General features: G+C 43.4%; 1 protein-coding gene across 6 annotated transcripts in view; it reads left to right on the top strand.

Annotated features, from left to right (window-relative positions):
- Nucleotides 1-21,385, top strand: part of MYO1H (myosin IH) — a 99,496-nt gene that overhangs the window by 50,911 nt on the left and 27,200 nt on the right. For all 6 annotated transcript variants that reach the window (XR_012420598.1, XR_012420599.1, XM_045365895.3 and 3 more), the window contains 10 exons: nucleotides 3,235-3,414; nucleotides 6,354-6,452; nucleotides 8,606-8,719; nucleotides 9,449-9,520; nucleotides 10,747-10,866; nucleotides 12,800-12,867; nucleotides 13,203-13,308; nucleotides 13,917-13,997; nucleotides 15,116-15,207; nucleotides 18,138-18,232. Coding sequence is in view for 4 of the 6 variants with exons in the window: in XM_045365895.3 (XP_045221830.1) it covers nucleotides 3,235-3,414; nucleotides 6,354-6,452; nucleotides 8,606-8,719; nucleotides 9,449-9,520; nucleotides 10,747-10,866; nucleotides 12,800-12,867; nucleotides 13,203-13,308; nucleotides 13,917-13,997; nucleotides 15,116-15,207; nucleotides 18,138-18,232 (1,027 nt within the window). In the remaining 2 variants the exon portion in view is untranslated. The remainder of the gene's footprint in view (nucleotides 1-3,234; nucleotides 3,415-6,353; nucleotides 6,453-8,605; nucleotides 8,720-9,448; nucleotides 9,521-10,746; nucleotides 10,867-12,799; nucleotides 12,868-13,202; nucleotides 13,309-13,916; nucleotides 13,998-15,115; nucleotides 15,208-18,137; nucleotides 18,233-21,385) is intronic.

Raw genomic sequence — 21,385 nt, forward strand, 5'->3', positions numbered from 1 at the left:
CCAAACCAAGGCCCCTTAAGGGGAGAATGACATTTATTGGCTCAAGCAATTTTTTAAAAAAATCCAGGGTTAGTGCTAGTTTTAGGAAATGCAAATAAAGACCACAATGAGATAACATTTTATACCACCTGGATGGGCAGAAACTAAAAAGTCTAATATATATGAGGTGTTGATGAAGATATGGATCATAAGGAATTCTTACACATTGCTCGTGGGGTGTAATATATTGGGAAATTATTGGAAAGTAATGGGGTGTACCAGAGTTAAGATGTTATCTTAGGAAGCTGAAAAAACATAATCTAAGGTGCAACCATCCCGCTCTCAGAGATCTCTCAGATATCAGATGCATAAGCATGTCCATAACAGAACTGCTCATCGTGATGAGCAAGTAAGTAGACTGAACAGCACCAATGCATCTGGAGAGAACTGAAATGTCCATCAACAGGAGAATGACTACATTGTGGTGTGTTCACACCATCAGGCATTACACTGCAGAGAGCAAATGAACCACAGCTACACCTCACATGGATGGGTCTTGGGAACATACTGTATGCCAGCGTGATATCATTTTTTTTCATTAAGCTTAAAAATAAATCACAAGGACCGGACACAGTGGCTCATGCCTGTAATCCCAGCAGTTTGGGAGGCCAAGGCGGGTAGATTACCTGAGGTCAGGAGTTCAAGACCAGCCTGGCCAACATGGTGAAACCCCATCTCTTAAAAAAAAAAATACAAAAAAATTAGCCGGGCGTGGTGGTGTGCTCCTGTAATCCCAGCTACTCGGAAGGCTGAGGCAGGAGAATTGCTTGAACCTGGGAGGTGGAGGTTTCAGACAGTCAAGATGGCACCACTGCACTCCAGCCCGGGCAACAAGAGTGAAACTTCATCTCAAAAAAAAAAAAAAGACACAAGTAAACAATATATTGTTTAGGCATGCCTGCTTACCTGGCAGGGGCCAGCACTCTTTTTCGGATACAACCAGATAGTAAATATTTTAGGCTTTGTGAGCCATTCAGCCATACAGTCGAAATGACCCAAGTCCACTCTTGTAGCATGAAAGCAGCCACGGACAATGCATAAGTGAATGAGCATGGCTGTGTTAGACACAGAATTTAAGTGGAGCTAAGGCAAGCAGGAAAGGAAGGCAGAATTCTCAAGGGCTCATCATTCCAAGTGGTAAAATGACACATGGGAGAACAGCAGCTGTATGAGCACGGAGCTCAATGATGAGGACAAACTGGCTCAAGGATGTCCTAGAGGCTGGGAAGTGGGCCTCTGGTGGAGTGGATTTGGAAAGAAATTTAATAGCCATGCGTATTTGAAAACCTTTTTGGAAGTTCAACACATATACTGAAAAAGCTGTAAAACATAGGGACAGCCCAGTGAATTTTTACATATGTATCCACCTCTGTAACCACCACCCAGACCAAGACATAAAAATGTCTAGCATCTGGGCCGGGCTTGGTGGCTCGCTCCTGTAATCCCAGCACTTTGGGAGGCCGAGGTGGGCGGATCACCTGAGGTCAGGAGTTCGAGACAAGCCTGGCCAACATGGTGAAACCCTGTCTCTAATAAAAATACAAAAATTACCCAGGTGTGGTGGTGCACACCTGTAGTCCCAGTTACTCGGGAGGCTGAGGCATGAGAATCGCTTGAACTTGGGAGGCAGAGGTTGCAGTGAGCCCAGATTACACCACTGCACTCCAGCCTGAGCAAGAGAGTAAGTCTCTGTCTCAAAAAAAAAAAAAAAAATGATAGCATCTGGAGGCCAGGCAGTGGTGACTCACACCTGTAATACCAGCATTTTGGGAGGTCGAGGTGGGAGGATTGCTTGAGCCCAGGAGTTCAAGACCAGCCTGGGGAACATAGTGAGACCCCGTCTTTACAAAAAACAAAAATAAAATAGCAAGGCATAGTGGTGCACGCTTATAGTCCCAGTTACTTGGGAGGCTGAGGCGGGAGAATTGCTTGAGCCCAGGCATTTGAGGTTATAATGAGCCACCATCAGGCCACAGCACTCCAGCGTGGGCAACAGAGCAAGACCCTATCTCTTAAAATAAAAATTAAAAAAAAAAATTCTAACATCTGAAAGCTTTTCCTGCTCTTCCCCAACAGACTCCCCCTTCCCACTGCCCACTGTTCTGACCTCTGTGATCATTGGTTCATTTCACTGGTCATTGAAGTGCATATGAATGAAATTACACAGTATGTTCTATTTTGTGCCTGACTTCTTTCAGTCAACGTATCTGTCAGATTCATCCATGTCCTTGCATGTAGCAGTTGTTCATTTTTTTATTACATGACTATGTCACAACTTATCTGTTCTCCTTTTGTTGGACATTTGGGCTGTTTGCAATTTGGGACTGTGATATATAGCACTTTGAACATCCATGCACATGCCCTTTAGTAGATTTATATTGGATTAAAGAAGTAGAATCATGGGGTTCTTACCAGCAAAGCAGTGTTAGGATAATTAATGATGGTTCTGGTTGCTCCATACCCTTGCCAACATTTATATTGTTCATCCTTTTGAGAAATTCTGGTGGGATATAGTGGTTTTTCACTGTGATTTAAGTTTGTATCTCCCTGGTAATTAATGAAATTTTGCTTCTTGGCCACTTAAAGGCTTTCTTTTTCATTCAAGTCTTTTGCCCATTTTTAATTGGGTTGTTGGTTCTTTCCTATTGATTTGCAAGAATCTCTATATATTCTGGAATAAAAATCTTTTATTGGTTATATTATTGAAAATATTAAGACAGTGTGATATTCACACAAGGATAGATAAAGAGGACAATAGATCAGAATAAAGTCCAGAGAAGATCAAGTCCACACATACAGTCAGCTGACTTAAAACAGAAGCATCACTATGATTCAGTAGAGACAAGATCATCTTTCTAATAAATGGCACAGATCAACTGGATATCAACATGAATAAAAAGACCTTTGACCACTCCCCCTCTCCATATACAAAAATTCAATAGTGATGGATCATTATCCTAAAGAATCAAGCTTCTAGAAAAAGACATAGAAACTATCTTCATGATAGTTTCTTGGGGTAAGCAAAAATCTTTGTAAACAGAACCCAGGAAATACTAATGATAGAAGATTGATAGGTCCAAAAAAAGAAGAAGATTGATAGATCAGACTTCATTCCAACTCAGAACTTCAAGCCATCAGGAGATGCCAGGAAGAGATTTTTGTTGTCACTGCTGCATTTTTTGTTCTGTTTTGAAGGGCATCCCTGTAGGTGGGCATATCATCAGTTACTTGATAGAGAAGTCCCGAGTTGTCTACCAAAACCAAGGCGAGCGGAATTTCCACATCTTCTACCAGCTGCTGGCAGGTGGTGAGGAGGAGCGCCTGGCTTTCCTGGGACTGGAGCGAGACCCCCAGCTGTATAAATACCTCTCACAGGTGGGGAGGACCAGCACCTGGCTTTGGTGACTCTTTGGACGAGGGAATCAGAGGTGTTTATACGGGCTACTGTAGGATGTTTGAGACGTTCTATTACCATTGTGCTATGTGTCCTATTGGCTAATTTCTTGATATATGTATCTATCATAAGTAATCTAACCCATCTCCTCTTGTGCCTGGCAGCTATATCACCTTGGTAAAGTAACCAATGTCTAGGCAAGTGGTTCTCATCCCTGGCTGAAACTAGAATCACCTGAAGAACCCTTTAAAAACACAAATGCCTGGGCCATACCCTCCAGAGATTCAGATTTCACTGGTCTGGGGTAGGACCTGGGCGTTAGAATTATTTTAAACGTCCTCCTGGTGATTTAGTGTACAGCCAAAGTGAGGAGCGCTGATCTGGGTGTGATAGAAACTCACCGTCCAGCTATATCTAAAACCTATGCTATCTCATTCTGCTTTCAAACTACTTTTTTTTTTTTTTTTTTCCTGTTTTTGGGATGGGGTCTCGCTCTGTCCTCCAGGCTAAAGTGCAGTAGCATAATATAATGGCTCATCGTAGCCTTGACCTCCTGGGCTCAAGGACTCCTCCCATCTCAGCCTTCAAAGTAGCTGGGACTACAAGCTCGAGGTACCATGCCTCATTAATTTTTGTAGTTTTTGTAGAGACAGGGTTTCTCCATGTTGTCCAGGCTGGTCTCAAACTCCTGAGCTTGAGAGATCTGCCCATCTCGGCCTCCCAAAGTGCTGCGTTTACAGGCGTGAGCCACTGTAAACTACTTTTGAAAAAATCTTTTTTGGCCGGGCGCGGTGGCTCACGCCTGTAATCCCAGCACTTTGGGAGGCCAAGAAGGGTGGATCACCTGAGGTCAGCAGTTCAAGACCAGCCTGACCAACATGGAGAAACCCTGTCTCTACTAAAATACAAAAAATTAGCCAGGCATGGTGGCACATGCCTGTAATCCCAGCTACTCGGGAGGCTGAGGCACGAGAATCGCTTGAACCCGGGAGGCGGAGGTTGCGGTGAGCTGAGATCGCGCCACTGCACTCCAGCCTGGGCAAAAAAGAGCGAAACTCCATCTCAAAAAAAAAAAAAAGAACTTTTTTCATGCTCCTGCCTTCCATCTTGACAAACGTTTGCTGCCAAATGAACACACTATACAGTTCAGGCCATTCCTATAAGCAAGCCTAGGGTCTAGTGTTACAGATTTGACTGTCAGAAGATAACCTTGCAATATTTGTTTTTCTGCAGCCTGCACTAGCGTTCTAGAATACCCAGATTGTATGGCACTTCTCAGTATTTGGTGTCATTAACACCTTTTTTGTCCCAACATTTTTTGATTTTTCTCTTCTCACTTGGCCTGGTTTTGAATGGAGGCCACCTTGTAGAATGTAGATGAAGGCATCATTTAAGAGAGAAAACGAGGTTTTATAAAATGAATCTCACAAAATGAGGATCAATACTTCCTAGAAATCGTGGAAGAAAAGAAGGCTTGACAAAAGTTTACTTTCAAAAATGAAGACAAGCTGGGGCATGATGGCTCAGTCCTGTAATCCCAGCACTTTTGGAAGCCAAGGTGGGAGGATGGCTTGAGTTCAGGAGTTTAAGACCAGCCTGGGCAATGTAGCAAGACCCCGTCTCTAAATGTGTTTTAAAAATAGAAATGAAAAATGAAGCTAAATAATGAAAGAATCTCATAATCTAATTTTATACTAATCAAACTCTGAACTAATTACTAAAACAAAGAAGACATCAAACGTGATTTTTTTTTTCTTTTTGGAGGGTTTAATTTTCCGGACAAAGCTGTATGTCACATCATGTTTGTATTCCCATAGCATGATCAGAAAGGGTCAATTTATAAAAATATTTGAGGGCTTCATCCATTTTCCCAAAGGCTTCTCTAACCCTTTGATAAATAATTCCCTTTTAGAATATATCATGCTTTTATTCTTGTAGATTTTTTTCTGGCCACATTAATTCAACTAGATCCATATACGTCAGGGGCTTTGGAAATGGGTCTAGCAATTTGCCACTAATATTTAAAACCAATTTCATGATCTCTCATAACTTCGGTAAACTTTATGGTTTCACTTGGCAGTATATTTGCACTGCTTCCAAACCAACAGGTTTTGGAGAGGAACTGATTTGCACAGGCCCATCCCTTCGGGGGCAGGAGCAGATGTTGCTGGTTGTGCTGGGAAGGTTTGTGAGGTTGCCAATTTTATATCGGCCACTTCACTAAGAAATATTTTCATGGTATGACACATCTGATTTCCCCCATGCAATGAAGAAATCTTTTAAGAAGACAGATCTTCAGATAATTAGGAAACTGGGAACACCCTGTACCACAAAAGCAAAATAATAAAAAACATTTTCCTAGAACGTTTTCTCTTTAAATCAGTCTGTTATTTAAAAGACAACCTCTGGAGTTCATGGGGAAAATCTCTGCTTGTGATGATTTTCACAAAACCTCTGTTACTCTAAATGCCAGCCTTTTATTTCCTTGCGGGAAAGCCTTCTTTCATCTGGTCCTGCAGTGACATTTTTGCTGGCGATCTCTAAGTGAGTCAAGAGTTTCTGCTTTCAAGCACTGTAATATCACTGCATATTTCAGCAGATATTTCCTGAGACAAACAGCTTCAATTCATTTAGCAAAAATGATAAGAAAACTATGTTTAAAAGCACGTACAAAAAGATATACCACATGTAACTTGGAATGTTTTCCCAGAACAGAGATTTTTAAATAAAATTCCAAATAAATTTTGGGAAAAAAGCAACAGTTGTCGTATCATTACATGCTAGACAATTAGATAAAAATCTATTTTTTATTTGCAATTCAGTACATTATAGGACTAGCTTTTGCATCTTCAGAGAGGAATAGACATGCTAATTGCCCTGATAAAAATGACATTAAGTAACTCAAACTTTTTGTCAACAGGGTCATTGTGCCAAAGAGTCATCCATTAATGATAAGAATGACTGGAAAACTGTTTCCAATGCCTTTTCTGTCATTGATTTTACTGAAGCTGACCTCGAGGTATGTGCTCTTGCAGCAGAACTGATAGTTTCCTCTGGGACTGAGGAAATATTCCTGATTTCTTGGTGTTTGCATAATACAGTGGCCAGATTCAACAAATAAAAATACAGGATGCAGCTAGGTGCGATGGCTCACACCTGTAATTCCAGCATTTTGGGAGGCCAAAGCAGGCGGATCATTTGAGGTCAGGAGTTTGAGACCAGCCTGCCCAACATGGTGAAACCCTGTCTCTACTAAAAAAGTACAAAAATTAGCTGGGCATGGTGGCGGGCGCCTGTAATCCCAGCTACTCTAGAGGCTGAGGCGGGAAAATCGCTTAAATCTGGGAGGCGGAGGTTGCAGTGAGCCGAGATCGTGCCACTGCACTCCAGCCTGGGCGACATGAGTGAGACTGCATCTCAAAAACACAAAAACAAAAGCAAAAATACAGGATGCCTTGTTACATATGAATTTCAGATAAACAGTGAATAATTTTTTAGTATGATCGTGTTCCAATTATTGCATGTGGACAAACTTATACTAAAAAAATATATAAGTTTGAAATTCAAATATTAACTGTGGGTTCTTTTATCTGGCAACCCTAAGTTTTCCTAATATTGTGTGCAATGAGGAGGAGTCGGGTTTTTTCTCCCGTAAAGTAAGTCCAGTCTCAACAATTTAGATGCCATAGAATTACAAGACTCTCATTCATTGAGGCTTCTATTTTGGCACAAACTGGAACAAATGGTAGAATTTATAAATACTTTGTTTTTACATCTTTTTGTCTTTTTTTTTTTTTTTTCATTTTGATTGTTAAACTATCAGTCTTTCAAGGGCCAGGATGTAATTTAAAAACCTCTATATTTGAGGCCAGGTGCAGTGGCCCACACCTGTAATCCTGATGCTTTGGGATGCTGAGGTGGTGAAATCACCTGAGGCTAGCTAGGAGTTTGAGACTAGCCTGGGGAACATAGACCCTGCCTCTACAAAAAAAATTTTAAAAATTAGCCAGGCATGGTGGGGCATGCCTGTAGTCCCAGCCACTTAGGAGGCTGAGGTGGGAGGATTGCTTGAGCCTAGGAGGTTGAGACTGTAGTGAGCTATGATGGCACCATTGCATTCCAGCCTGGGTGACAGAGCAAGACCCTGTCTCTTAAAAAAAAAAGGATAGATGGGCCAGGTGCGGTGGCTCACGCCTGTAATCCCAGCACTTTGGGAGGCCGAGACAGGCGGATCACAAGATCAGGAGATTAAGACCGTCGTGGATAACACGATGAAACCCTGTCTCTACTAAAAATACACAAAATTAGCTGAGTGTGGTGGCGGGCGCGTGTGGTCCCAGCTACTTGGGAGGCTGAGGCAGGAGAACAGCCTGAACCTGGGAGGTGGAGCTTGCAGTGAGCAGAGATTGCGCCACTGCACTCCAGACTGGGCAACAGAGGGAGACTCTGTCTCAAAAAAAAAAAAAAAAAAAAAAAAAAAAGGATAGATGGATGGATAGATAGATAGATAGATAATGTTATTTGAAAAATGGGTTCATTAGTGAGTTTTATTTTAGACAGTATTGTATAAATTTTTTTTTTCCTCTTTTGAGACGGAGTCTTGCTCTGTCGCCAGGCTGGAGTGCAAAGGCGCTGTCTCAGCTCACTGCAACCTCCGCCTCCCAGATTCAAGCAATTCTCCTGCCTCAGCCTCCCGAGTAGCTGAGACTACAGGCACTCGCCACCACGCCCAGCTAATTTTTTATTTTTAGTAGAGACAGGGTTTCACCATGTTGGCCAGATGGTCTCGATCTCTTGACCTTGTGATCCGCCCGCCTCGGCCTCCCAAAGTGCTGGGATTACAGGCGTGAGCCACCGCGCCTGGTCATAAAATATTTTATACAAGTAGTTTATTTTATGAAAAATTCATGTATGTATTTGTCGTTGTTGTATGGAAATAAAGTGTTTCATGCTGGACATTGAGTAAGGCTGTTTCACTCTTCCCTTAGCACCCAAAGTGAATAACAGGGCCGGTTTCTGGGGAAGGGGGAGGGCTTGGTTCTGTGAGCTCAGGTGTGGAATTGGGACGGGGGCATTTTTCCTTTGGGTGTCTCCACTACGTGAATCAATTAGGTAGCCACCGTTCTCTTTCCCTGTCCTGATCTCCTGTCTCAACACTTCCCATGTTCCCAGAATCTCTTTGGAATTATTGCCAGTGTCTTACACCTGGGGAACATTGGTTTTGAAGAAGACGACCAAGGCTGTGCCACTATCCCAGACACCCACGAGATCAAGTGGATAGCCAAGGTGATGTTACTGTTTCGGAGAGGACAGAGGGAGGGGGAGGGGCGGGAGAAGAGAGCAAGGCCGCTGGGTGCCCACAGTTAGGCCCAAATGTCTGGTGCCATGCTCTTGTGGCTGATACTGGTTAGGAGGTTTAAAGAGTGGGGGTTTGAAGGAGAGGGCGGGAGTAAAAGCCAGTTGGTTGAGGGAGCTATTGTGGTCTGTTTTGTACTAAAGCACAGTGATCATTCTGGGCAGATAACCCTGGGCCTGGATACTCCATGAACTCTTTATAAGTTAGTGAGTAGGCCGGGCACAATGGCTCATGCCTGTGATCCCAGCGCTTTGGGGAGCCAAGGCAGGAGGATCACTTGAGGCCAGAAATTCAAGGCTGCGGTGAGCCATGATCATGCCCACTGCACTCCAGCCTGGGCAATGTAGTGAGACCCTATCTCTAAAAAAAAAATTAGCTGTGAATGGTGGCACACACCTGAAGTCCCAGCTACTCAGGAGGCTAAGGTGGGAGGATCACTTCAGCCTGGTAGGCAGAGGTTGCAGTGAGCAGAGATCGTGCCACGGCACTCCAGCGTGGGTGACAGAGTGAGACCCTGTCTCAAAAAAAGTTACAGTGAGCTATGATTGTGCCACCACATTCCTACCTGGCAATGGAGCCATACCTTATCTCTAAAAAAATAATAAAAAGCAAGTAAAACTGCGTCACTGAATAGCACTTTGGATTTCTTTTATATGCAGCTCCTGGGAGTCCACCCAGCAGACCTTCTGGAAGCTCTCACCCACAGAAAAATTGAAGCCAAAACTGAGGAGGTAAAAATGGCTCTAGGTGGAAATGTGCCGGCCCTCCCTGCTGCTGCTGCCTCCCTCCAATAGCAGCAGGGTAGTGGCCTCAGGGGAGGCCAAACCTTTGATCCTAGCTCACCAGGCCCTGCGTGGTCCAGCTCCTGCGGGATCTCCTGCCTCATCCTCCCCCATCACCATCACCACTACCACACCAATGCTAGCAAGCCATGCCTCATACTCCCTATGTCCTCTCTCCACAGGAGTCTTTGCACCTGCTGTTCCTTCTGCTGGAACACTGTTCCTGATGCTTCATCTAGTTAACTCCTCTTCCTCTTTCATTTCCTGGGGGTCACTTCCTCAAGGAGCCTTCTCTGATCCTCCCACCTCTACCTCAAAGCACCATATGCATCTCCTTGTAGCACTTTCAACATGACTGTGTGATTCTTTGAATGTCTCTCCCTCCCTCCCTACCCCCAAATGAACTGTGAGCCCATGAAGGTCAGGACTGCGTGTCTGGGTTACAGCTGTATCTTGGCAGCCCAGCACAGTGCCTGGCACACATGGGCACTCAAGAAAGAGCCATCGTATGAACCAAAGGCAAGAGTAGCATCTTCCCAGCATGTATGCTTTGCCAGTCATCATTAAACACTAGTTCAAGACTGTGTGTGGTGGCTTATACCTGTAATCACTTTGGGAGGCTGCAGTGGGAGGATTGCTTGAGCCCAGGAATTTGAGATCAGCCTGGGCAACATGGCTAGACCTCATTTCTACAAAAAAAAAAAAAAAATCGGGGCATGGTGGTAGACACCTGTAGTCCCAGCTACTGCATTCCAGGCTGGGCAGCAGAGAGAGATCCTGTCCCTTTATTTATTTTTTGTTGTTGTTGTTGTTGTTAAGAAAAAAAGACCTGTAATCCCAGCACTTTGGGAGGCCAAGGCGGGCGGATCACAAGGTCAGGAGATCGAGACCATCCTGGCTAACACAGTGAAACTCCGTCTCTACTACAAATACAAAAAATTAGCCGGGAGAGGTGGTGGGCGCCTGTAGGCCCAGCTACTCGGGAGGCTGAGGCGGGAGAATGGCATGAACCCGGGAGGTGGAGCTTGCAGTGAGCCGAGATCGCGCCACTGCACTCCAGCCTGGGCGACAGAGTCAGACTCCATCTCAAAAAAAAAAAAAAAAAAAGACTTCTTTGGACACTCTGGGGGCTTCTTTATTCCACCTATAATGATGCACCTTGTCATTCTTTTCAGGTGATCTGCCCATTGACACTAGAACTCTCTGTCTACGCTAGAGATGCAATGGCAAAAGCTGTTTATGGACGAACGTTTACTTGGCTGGTCAACAAAATCAATTCCTCCTTAGTTAACAAGGTTGGTCAATGCATTTTGGGTACCTTGCTCTTGCTAACATGGTGATGTTTTATAATCATCATCATTTCTTTAAAGAATTTGGGAGGGAGAATGAACTGTGGACGCCTCATAGGCAGGGCTGGTGTCTTTCCCTATTCACATTTCCAGTGTCTCGCATACAGTATGAATGCATGCCGAATGACTTACACAGTGTGTCCCAAAGTGTGCTATGCATAGCGCCTGTGGTATGCCAGATAGCTTCACGTGTACATAGAAAGTTTTTATTTTTTGCCGGGCGCGGTGGCTCAAGCCTGTAATCCCAGCACTTTGGGAGGCCGAGACGGGCGGATCACGAGGTCAGGAGATCGAGACCATCCTGGCTAACACAGTGAAACCCCGTCTCTACTAAAAAATACAAAAAACTAGCCGGGCGAGGTGGCGGGCGCCTGTAGTCCCAGCTACTCGGGAGGCTGAGGCAGGAGAATGGCGTGAACCCGGGAGACAGAGCTTGCAGTGAGCCGAGATCCGGCCACTGCACTCCAGCCTGGGTGACAGAGCAAGACTCCGTCTCCAGAAAAAAAAAAAAAAAAAAAGAAAGTTTTTATTTTTTATTTTTATTTTTAGAGACAAGATCTTGCTCTGTCACTCAGGCTGGAGTGCAGTGGTGCAATTGCAACCTCCAGCTCCTGGGCTCAAGCAATCCTCCTGCCTCAGCCTCCCAAATAGCTGGAACTACAGTTGCATGCCACCATGCCCGGATAAGTTTTAAAATGTTTTTCGTATAGATGAGGTCTTGGTGTGTTGTCCAGGCTGGTTTCAAACACCCATGCTCAAACCATCTTCCCACTGCTGCCTTCCAAAGTGCTCGGATTGCAGGCATCAACCACCGCAAATCTTCACATTTCAACAGCAATATATTCACCTGACATTTAAAAATTTCAACAGAAGCGTATTTTAACATATTTGAGAAAAAATATAGCTCTTCAAACTCACACTTCAGTCACATTTCCTTTTCAAGTGGAATTAAATATAAAAGGGATTTAATCCACGCTAAAAATTAAGGAAATGATAAATGGATGGGGAGGGGATATGTGGATGTGACAAAATTCATGGAGGTAGGACACAAAAGATGATTTTGGAAGAAGCGACTTAGGGCACTCATACAGAGTATTTAATTGTGTCCCTTTAAAACTAAATACATACATTATCTTTTTTTTTTTTTTTTTTTTTTGAGACAGAGTCCCACTTCGTCGTCCAGGCCGGAGTGCAGTGGCACAATCTTGGCTCACTGCAACCTCCACATCTGGGGTGCAAGTGATTCTTGTGCCTCAACTTCCTGAGTAGCTGGGATTACAGGTGCACACCACCATGCCCGGCTAATTTTTGTAATTTTTTAGTAGAGATGGAATTTCACCATGTTGGCCAGACTGGTCTCAAACTCCTGGCCACAAGTGATCCACCTGCCTCAGCCTCCCAAAGTGCTGGGATTGCAGGCGTGAGCCACCACACCCAGCCTGAAATAAATACATTATCTTTGAATATTCGCCGTGGCCTGAGGGTACTTACTCCTCTTACTTGGATAGGCATCTTCTTATCTATCTAGGTCCTTTTCTCCTTCTTATTTTTCTTCATCGTTGTCATCGTCGTCTTCTTCTTTTTTTTTTTTTTTTGGATTGTACATGGGCTTGGGAGGCTGAGGAGAGCTGAAGCAAAGAAGTGAATCAGAAGGGGAAGGTCTCACTCCACAGGTGATGGCTATGGAAGCCGCAGTGGGATCTGAGCAGGCAGGAGCAGCAGGCTAGGGAAATTACTTCCACCCAAAGGTTCTGTATTGTTGGAGAAAGAGGAGACATGAGCTTTAGCGCCAAGCCCCAGTTTGGGGGAGCAGCAACAGAGTTTTGAGTAGCACAAAGGAAAAGACCTAACTATGAATGGAGTGTATTATTTTGACCAGGATTTCACCAGGAAAACTGTAATTGGATTACTGGACATCTACGGGTTTGAAGTCTTTGACAAGAATGGGTACGTTTTGTCATTACCTCCCTACCTGTCTTTTGCCCTTTTTTAAGGTTTCAGTCGAGATTTAAATCATTCGCTAATGTTACTAGATTGATTTTCCTGTCCCCAGAAAATCTCTAGATTTACATAGTTTCTAATTTACAGACCATCCTAGATGTCAACTAACCATAAAAATGCAAATATATTCTCACTTGACTCTTCTGATTTATTTAGTAAATTATTTTATTAATAAGGACTTTGTTTTTTCTTTATTAAAAAGCATCCCTAAAAAGAATATAATTTTTAAAAAATTGTTCTCTTTATGTAACTTTAGTTATTTAAATCTTTTGTATCTTTAGTTTTGAACAGTTCTGTATAAATTACTGCAATGAGAAACTCCAGCAACTGTTAATTGAGAGGACTCTAAAAGCAGAACAGGCAGAATATGAAATGGAAGGCATAGAGGTAAACATTTTGATGTTTTCTCCTCATCTGGTTTCTTAATCTAGCTAAAGATTTTTTAAATTATTATTATTATTATTTTTAAGACAAGGTCTTACTCTGTCACCCAGGCTGGAGTACAGTGGCACAATCATGGCTTGTTGCAACCTCCACCTCCTGGGCTCAAGTGATCCTCCTGCCTCAGCCTTCTAAGTAGCTGGGACCACAGGCACATGCCACCATGCCTGGCTAATTATTTTATTTTTTGTAGAGACAAGGTCTCTCTATGTTGCCCAGGCTGGTCTCGAACTCCTGGACTCAAGTGATCTTCCTGCCTCGACCTCCCAAAGTACTGGGATTACAGGTGTGAGCCACTGTGCCCAACCACTGAAGACATTTAATTGAAATATTATTTCATTGGCGATTTTCCTAATTAGTACTGAGGATTAATTTTTAGCCCTTCTCTGCTTATTTCCTGAGAAATTATTTTGATATTCAGAAAATATAATTTGTTTAAGGTTGAATATAAAAATTAGATTTTGAAAAAAGATGTCTTAGAAAACCAATTTAAAACCAACTTTTACGTTCATCTAAATATTTCTTGAAGAATTAATTTCTCTTTGTCATTTTAGTGGGAGCCAATTAAATATTTCAACAACAAGATCATCTGTGATTTGGTAGAAGAGAGACATAAAGGAATCATATCCATTCTGGTGAGAAAAATTAATGTTGCATTAGAGCCTATTCACCCGGCATTTACAACTCTTGGAAGAACTTTTTCCCAGGCTTAAAAAGGGTTGAGCCAGGCCGGGTGCGGTGGCTCACGCCTGTAATCGCAACACTTTGGGAGGCCAAGGCAGGTGGATCACCTGAGGTTAGGAGTTAGAGAGCAGCCTGACTAGTATGGTGAAACCCTGTCTCTACTAAAAATACAAAAATTAGCCGGGCATGGTGGCGTACACCTGTAGTCCCAGCTACTTGGGAGGCTGAAACAGGAGAATTGCTTGAACCCGGGAAGCAGAGGTTGCAGTGAGCCGAGATCACACCACTGTACTCCAGCCTGGGCGACAGAGCGAGACTCCATCTCAGAAAAAAAGGTTGAGCCAGGGTGGTCTCTAACTCCTGGGCTCAAGCAATCCTCCCACATCAGCCTCCTGAGTAGCTGGAACTGCAGAGGTATACCACCACACCTGGCTAAATTTTAAATTTTTTGTAGAGAAAGGGTTTCACCATGCGGCCTAGGCTGGTCTCAAACTCCTGGGCTCAAGTCAGCCTCCCACCTTGGCCTGTCAAAATGCCGGGATTATAGATGTGAACCGCTTCACTCAACCACACCTGTAATTTTTAAGATGCCAACTAAATGGTATCATTCTTGAGGATGAAAAATAGGAAATAGAAAGATGAACTGAAGAAATATGAAAGCTTCGACTCAACTGGTTTTATACTTTCTTTCCATGAGGGCTTTTCTTCTACAACAAGAGTCTGTACACATGGTAATCGTGGTCAGCGATGACTGGTTTAGAGAAGATGAGGTTGGCACTAAGCTGGTCGTAGTAGCTGTGGAGTATCTTTGGGAAGACTTTGAGTCAGATGGTGGGAGAGTTGCCTTTTCATGGGATATTCAGGCCCTCTGGTTCCATGGTCCCCTTCTCAAATCTTAGAAGCCAAACACATGGATAAGCCCCTTTCTTCCCCCAGAATGTTCACCTGCACTTATATGAAATGACAGTCCTTTAGTCCAGTACTTTCTGCTCCAGCTGGTGAAAGCACTTAAACTTGGCATTGATGGAGTGTGGTGCTGTGGATTGAGGCTTCTCTTTTTCTTTTGAAGGATGAAGAATGCATTCGGCCTGGTCCTGCTACAGACTTGAGTTTCCTGGAGAAATTGGAAGAGAAAGTGGGCAAACATGCACACTTCGAAACGTACATACTCTATTTGACCAGATTTTGCATGGGGGAAGATCATTGTATCTCCATTTTTTTTAGTATTTGGATAATGTTCTTCAAGAGAACAACTACTTCATACATAAAAATATCTTTATGATATACCACTCATAGATGTGCCAGCCCTTTGTTAGTAGAAATTAAGTGAATTACAAGTTTTTGTTTGTTTGTTTGTTTGTTTTGTTTTGTTTTGTTTTGAGACATGGTCTTAGTCTGTCACCTAGGCTGGAGTGCAGTGGCATGATCACGACTCACTGCAGCCTCAGCCTCCCAGGCTCAAGTGATCCTCCAACCTCAGCCTCCCAAGAAGCCGGGACGACAAACATACACCTCCATGCCTGGCTAATTTTTATATTTTTTGTAGAGACAGGGTTTTTTATTGTTGTTATTATTATTGTCATTATTATTATTAGAGACAGAGTCTTGCTCTGTTGCCCAGACTGAGTGTAGTAGGGCGATCTTGGCTCACTGCAACCTTCACCTCCCAGGTTCACGCGATTCTTCTGCCTCAGCCTTGCAAGTAGCTAGGACTACAGACGTGTGCTAGTAGAGATGAGGTTTCACCATGTTAGCCAGGCTGGTCTCGAACTCCTGACCTCAAGTGACCTGCCCACTTCAGTCTCCCAAAGTGCTGGGATTACAGAAGTGAGCTACCGTACCTGGCCCCAAGACCAGATGAATGCTCCTGCATTTGTGTTTCCCCTGCTACAAGATGGGGTTATTAATATACCTACCATCCAGTTTTGTAAATGATGCCATAAATTGCCTGGGTGCAATTTCTGGCCATGGTAAAGACTTAGTAAATGGTGATGGCTTTCTCAGACCTGTTGTAGAATACTGGAAGGGTAAGTAAATGAAATTGCAAAGGATAAGCACATGAAATTATATAGTGAATCAAGAATGGAAAAATAAATTGGGGTACATTCACAAATGGAATAATATATCACTGTGCAATGAATAATCTGTAACTGCATGCAATGATGTAAGTTACACAAATGTGATAGAAGTCAGACACAAAAGAGTACATACTATGGCCGGGCGCTCTGGTTCATGCCTATAATCCTAGTACTTTGGGAGGCTGAGGCAGGCAGATCACCTGAGGTCAAGAGTTCAAGACCAGCCTGACCAACATGGTGAAACCCCGTCTCTACTAAAAATACAAAACTTAGTTGGGCATAGTGGCATGCACCTGTAGTTCCAGCTACTTGGGAGGCTGAGGCAGGAGAATCGCTTGAATCTGGGAAGCGGAGGTTGCAGTGAGCCGAGATTACGCCATTGCATTCCAGCCTGGGCAACAGAGCAAGACTCCGTCTCAAAGGAAAAAAAAAGACTACATACTATATAATTCCAATGCAATGCAACGCATACAACTGGGTAAAAATTCACTTATGCTGTTACATGTCTGGTTGCAACTGGAAAGGGCTCAATGTGGGGGTTCTCAAGGACTGGTAATGAATACTCTTCTTCTTAATCTGGGTGCTGGTTATACAGGCATATTGTTTTCAAAAATTCATTGAGCTGTACACTTAGAATGTATGTGTGCTGTCAATATATGTGACAATTTCAAATAAAAGTCATTTTAAAAAAATCAAGAATCTGGCCAGGCACGGTGGCTCATGCCTGTAATCCCAGCACTTTGGGAGGCTGAGGCGGGTGGATCATCTGAGGTCAGGAGTTCAAGACCAGCCTGCCCAATATGGTGAAAAACCATCTCCACTAAAAATCCAAAAAATTAGCCAGGCATGGTGGCTCACACCTGTAATCCCAGCTACTCGGGAGGCAGAGGCAGGAGAATCGTTTGAACTCAGGAGGCAGAGGTTGCAGTGAGCCAAGATCACACCACTGCACTCCCGCCTGGGAGACAGAGCGAGACTCCATCTCCAAAAAAAAAAAAAATCAAGAATCTGTAGAAACTGAAAACTGATGCTTTATGAGCATTTTAGTCTTTCAACATCATAAAAATGTAAGATATAAAATTGTTCATAGTTACATCACCTAGAAAAACAGAAGTGAATTCATTATACAAATACATGTGTTTCTGTGGCTCAGTTCTATACTTTTATTTCTCAGCATTTATGGGAAGAAAGGATCTAATTTTGTTTTTTAATTTTTTGAGATAAGGTCTCACTCTGTTGCACAGGCTGGTGTCTAGTGGTGTAAGTATAGCTCACTGCAGCCTCAAATTCCTGGGCTCAAGCAATCCTCCCACCTCAGCCTCCCGAGTAGCTGGGACTACAAGGCACATGCTACCACTCCCAGCCAATTTTTTGTATTTTTTTTTAAGATAGGGTCTTGCTGTATTGCCCCAGACTAATCTCAAACTCCTGCCCTTAAACGATCCTCCTGCCTCAGCCTCCCAAAGTGCTAGGATTATAGGTGTGAGCTACCACGCGTGGCCAAAGGATCTAATTTTAAAGAAATCTTGGTCTATAGCCAGAAAATAAGTAACAAGACTTCCTGTGAGCCTCCCTGTGTGGTGGCTTTCAATGTGGACCTAACTGGTTGAAGGCATCTCTCTCTTACTCTTTGCTTCAGATATTGGTGCCATTTTGTGTCAGTGAAGTAGAAAGTTCAACTCATAGGCCAGGTGTGATGGCTCACGCCTGTAATCCCAGCACTTTGGGAAGCTGAGGCAGGCGGATCACGAGGTCAGGAGTTCGAGACCAGCCTGACCAACATGGTGAAACCCCATCTCTACTAAAAATACAAAAGTTAGCCGAGTGTGGTGGCGCATGCCTGTAATCCCAGCTTCTCCAGAGGCTGAGGCAGGAGAATCACTTAAACCCAGGGGGGTGGAGGTTGCAGTGAGCCAAGATCGTGCCACTGCACTCCAGCTTGGGCAACAGAGCAAGACTCCATCTCAAAAAAAAAAAAAGATAGTTCAACTCATGTCTGTTTCTGTCTCGTAGCCGTAAGCTGGCTGGTCCAAAGGGCCGAAAGAGGATTGGCTGGATGGAGTTCCGCCTCCTCCACTATGCAGGAGAGGTCACATACTGCACTAAGGGTAAGTGGTTGTGGGGTACAGGTGACAGCCATGTGTGTGCCCAGCCTGGTGTCTTACAATAAACTCCGAGTCCACAGAGGAAATGGTGCACGGTCATCCCAAACATTCCCTAACCTTGCATTCAAGCCACTCGAAAAAGTCTTTCTAATTGTATTTATTATTTTTGTAAATAACCACTTTATTGAGATGTGATTCACGTATCATCCATTTACCCCATTTTAAAATGTACAATTCAGTAGATTTTAGTATTAATATATTCAGAGTTGTGAAAACATTACCACCATTCATTTTGTTTTATTTTATTTTTATTTTTATTTTGAGAGAGAGTCTTGCTCTGTTGCCCAGGCTAGAGTGCAGTGGCGCAGTCTCGGCCCACTGCAACCTGTGCCTCCCAGGTTCAAGCCATTCTCCTGCCTCAGCCTCCCAAGTAACTGGGGTTACAGGCGCCCACCACCACGCCCAGCTAATTTTTTTGTTTGTTTTTGCCATGTTGGCCAGCCTGGTCTGGAACTCCTGACCTCAGGTGATCTACCCACCTTAGCCTCCCAAAGTGCTGGGATTACAGGTATGAACCACCATGCCTGGCCACCACCATTCATTTTAGAACATTGTATCACTCTCAAAAGAAATCCTGTAGCCATTAGCAGGCACTCTCTGTTTCCCTCTAACCCCACCCCTACAGCTCAAGGCAACCAGCTGATCCACCTTCCCTCTCTATAGATTTGGGGCGCTCTGGTTCATGCCTATAATCCCAGGTTATAGATTTGACTTTTTTTTTTTTTACTTTTTTTTATAACTGGAATCATGCAACGTGTGGCCTTTCGTGTCTGGTTTCTTTCACTTAACATAATTTTTTCAGGGTTCATCCATGCTTTCATTCCTTTTATTGTCAAATAATATCCCATGATGTGGATATGCCACATTTTGTTCATGCATTCATCAATGACTCATGGTAGGCACTTGGGTTGTTTATACCTTCTAACTATTATAAATAAGGCTACCATGAATATGCTGGTATGAGTTTTAGTATGGGCATAAGTTTTCATTTTTCTTACGTATATACCTAGGAATGGAATTATTAGATTAGATATGGTAACTTAGCCGGGTGCAGTGGCTCATGCCTGTAATCCCAGCACTTTGGGAGGCCAAGTGGGGGGCGAATCACCTGAGGTCAGGAGTTTGAGACCAGCCTGGTGAAGCCCCGTCTCTACTGAAAATACAAAAATTAGCCGGGTGTGGTGGTGGACACCTGTAGTCCCAGCTACTTGGGAGGCTGAGGCAGGAGAATGGCTTGAACCTGGGAGGCAGAGGTTGCAGTGAGCCGAGATCGTGCCTCTGTATTCCAGCCTGGGTGACAGAGCAAGACTTCGTCTCAAAATAAAAAATATATATGTTAACTGTATGCTTAACCTTTTGAGGAACTGCCAGGTCATTTTCTGAAGTAGTGGCGCCATTTTACATTTCCACCAGCAGCATATGAGGGCTTCCAATGTCTCCACAGCCTCACCCATGCTTGTGTTATATCATTCTATATATCTGTTATGTTCCATGTGTGATGTTCTGCTCTGTTGCCCGAGCTGGAGTGCAGTGGCGCCATCTCTGCTCACTGCAAGCTCCGCCTCCTGGGTTCATGCCATTCTCCTGCCTCAGCCTCCCAAGTAGCTGGGACTACAGGCACCCACCACCACGCCCGGCTAATTTTTTGTATTTTTAGTAGAGACGGGGCTTCACCATGTTAGCCAGGATGGTCTCCATCTCCTGACCTCATGATCCACCCGCCTTGGCCTCCCAAAGTGCTAGGATTACAGGCGTGAGCCACCATGCCCGGCCTATAATATGATGTTCTTCTAACCATATTAGTGGGTGTGAAGTGGTATTTCATTGTGCTTTTGATTTGCATTTCTCTAATGACCTATGATATTAAACATCTTTTCACATGCTCATTGGCTGTTTATCTTCCTTGGAGAAATGTCTATGCAGATCTTTTGCCCATGTTTGACATTAGGTTGTTTTACATTGATATATAAAAGAATTTTTTTATATATCCTAGATTCTAGATCCTGATCAGATATACAATTTGCAAATATTTTCTCCAATTCTATGAGTTGTCTTTTCATTTTTGTGATGGTGTCCTTTGAAACATAGAAGTTTTTAGTTTTGATGAAGTCTAACTCTTCTTCATTTTCTTTTGTCACTTTTACTTTTGGTTTGAAATTAGTTTTGCTTTTTTTTTTTTTCTTTTTTTTTGAGATAAGGTCTTGCTCTGTTACCCAGGCTAAAGTGCAGTGGCGTGATCTTGGCTCACTGCAACCTCTGCCTCCCGGGGTTCAAGCCATTCTTCTGCCTCAGCCTCCCGAGTAACTGGGATTATAGATGTCTGCCACCACGCCCAACTAATTTTTGTATTTTTAGTAGAGACAGTGTTTTGCCATGTTGGCCAGACTGGTCTCAAACTCCTGACCTCAGGTGATCTACCTGCCTCGGCCTCCCAAAGTGCTGGGATTACAGGCATGAGCCACCACACCCAACATTATTTTTACTTTTAAATAAGAGTATATTTCTAAGAATCTTTTAAAAAGTAATAACATGTATAGGTATTAGGGTTTTTTCTTTGAATGCAAAGTGACAAAAAGAAAACATTTTTAAATAGGATGAGTCTCTTTGTGCAGATAATCCCTTGATTTTTGTTTAAAGAATAAAGATAATACACATATAGAGCTGTAAACTGCTGACAGCACAGAAGAGAACAAAAGGAAAACTCAAATGCCTTTTACTCTCAGTCTCTCCTTCAGGGGGAACCACAAGAATAAACAGTTTCTTGTAACTACTTCCAGGAAAACAGAAACGTTTTCTGCATATACCTATGAATGTGAGGCTACACACACACACATTCACTCACTCTCCCTTGATCTCACGTTTTTCCATGTAGAAACTGTGTGGTGGTGGGGAGTTTTCCATGTGGTTGGTGCCAGGCAGATGGGGGGCATCATGGATAAGGAAATCTGATTCTCTTACCATCTGCTCTCAGATTGTCTACTTCTTTGTAGCACCAGGAATTATGTCATCCTCATAGTTGAGTTCTGGGATATTTCTGGTGATAATCTCATGCTATATTATTTCATTTTGGTTTTCTGTCGGGGGAGTGAAGCCAGC

This window comes from Macaca fascicularis, chromosome 11, assembly GCF_037993035.2.
Source record: "Macaca fascicularis isolate 582-1 chromosome 11, T2T-MFA8v1.1".
NCBI lineage: Eukaryota > Metazoa > Chordata > Mammalia > Primates > Cercopithecidae > Macaca > Macaca fascicularis.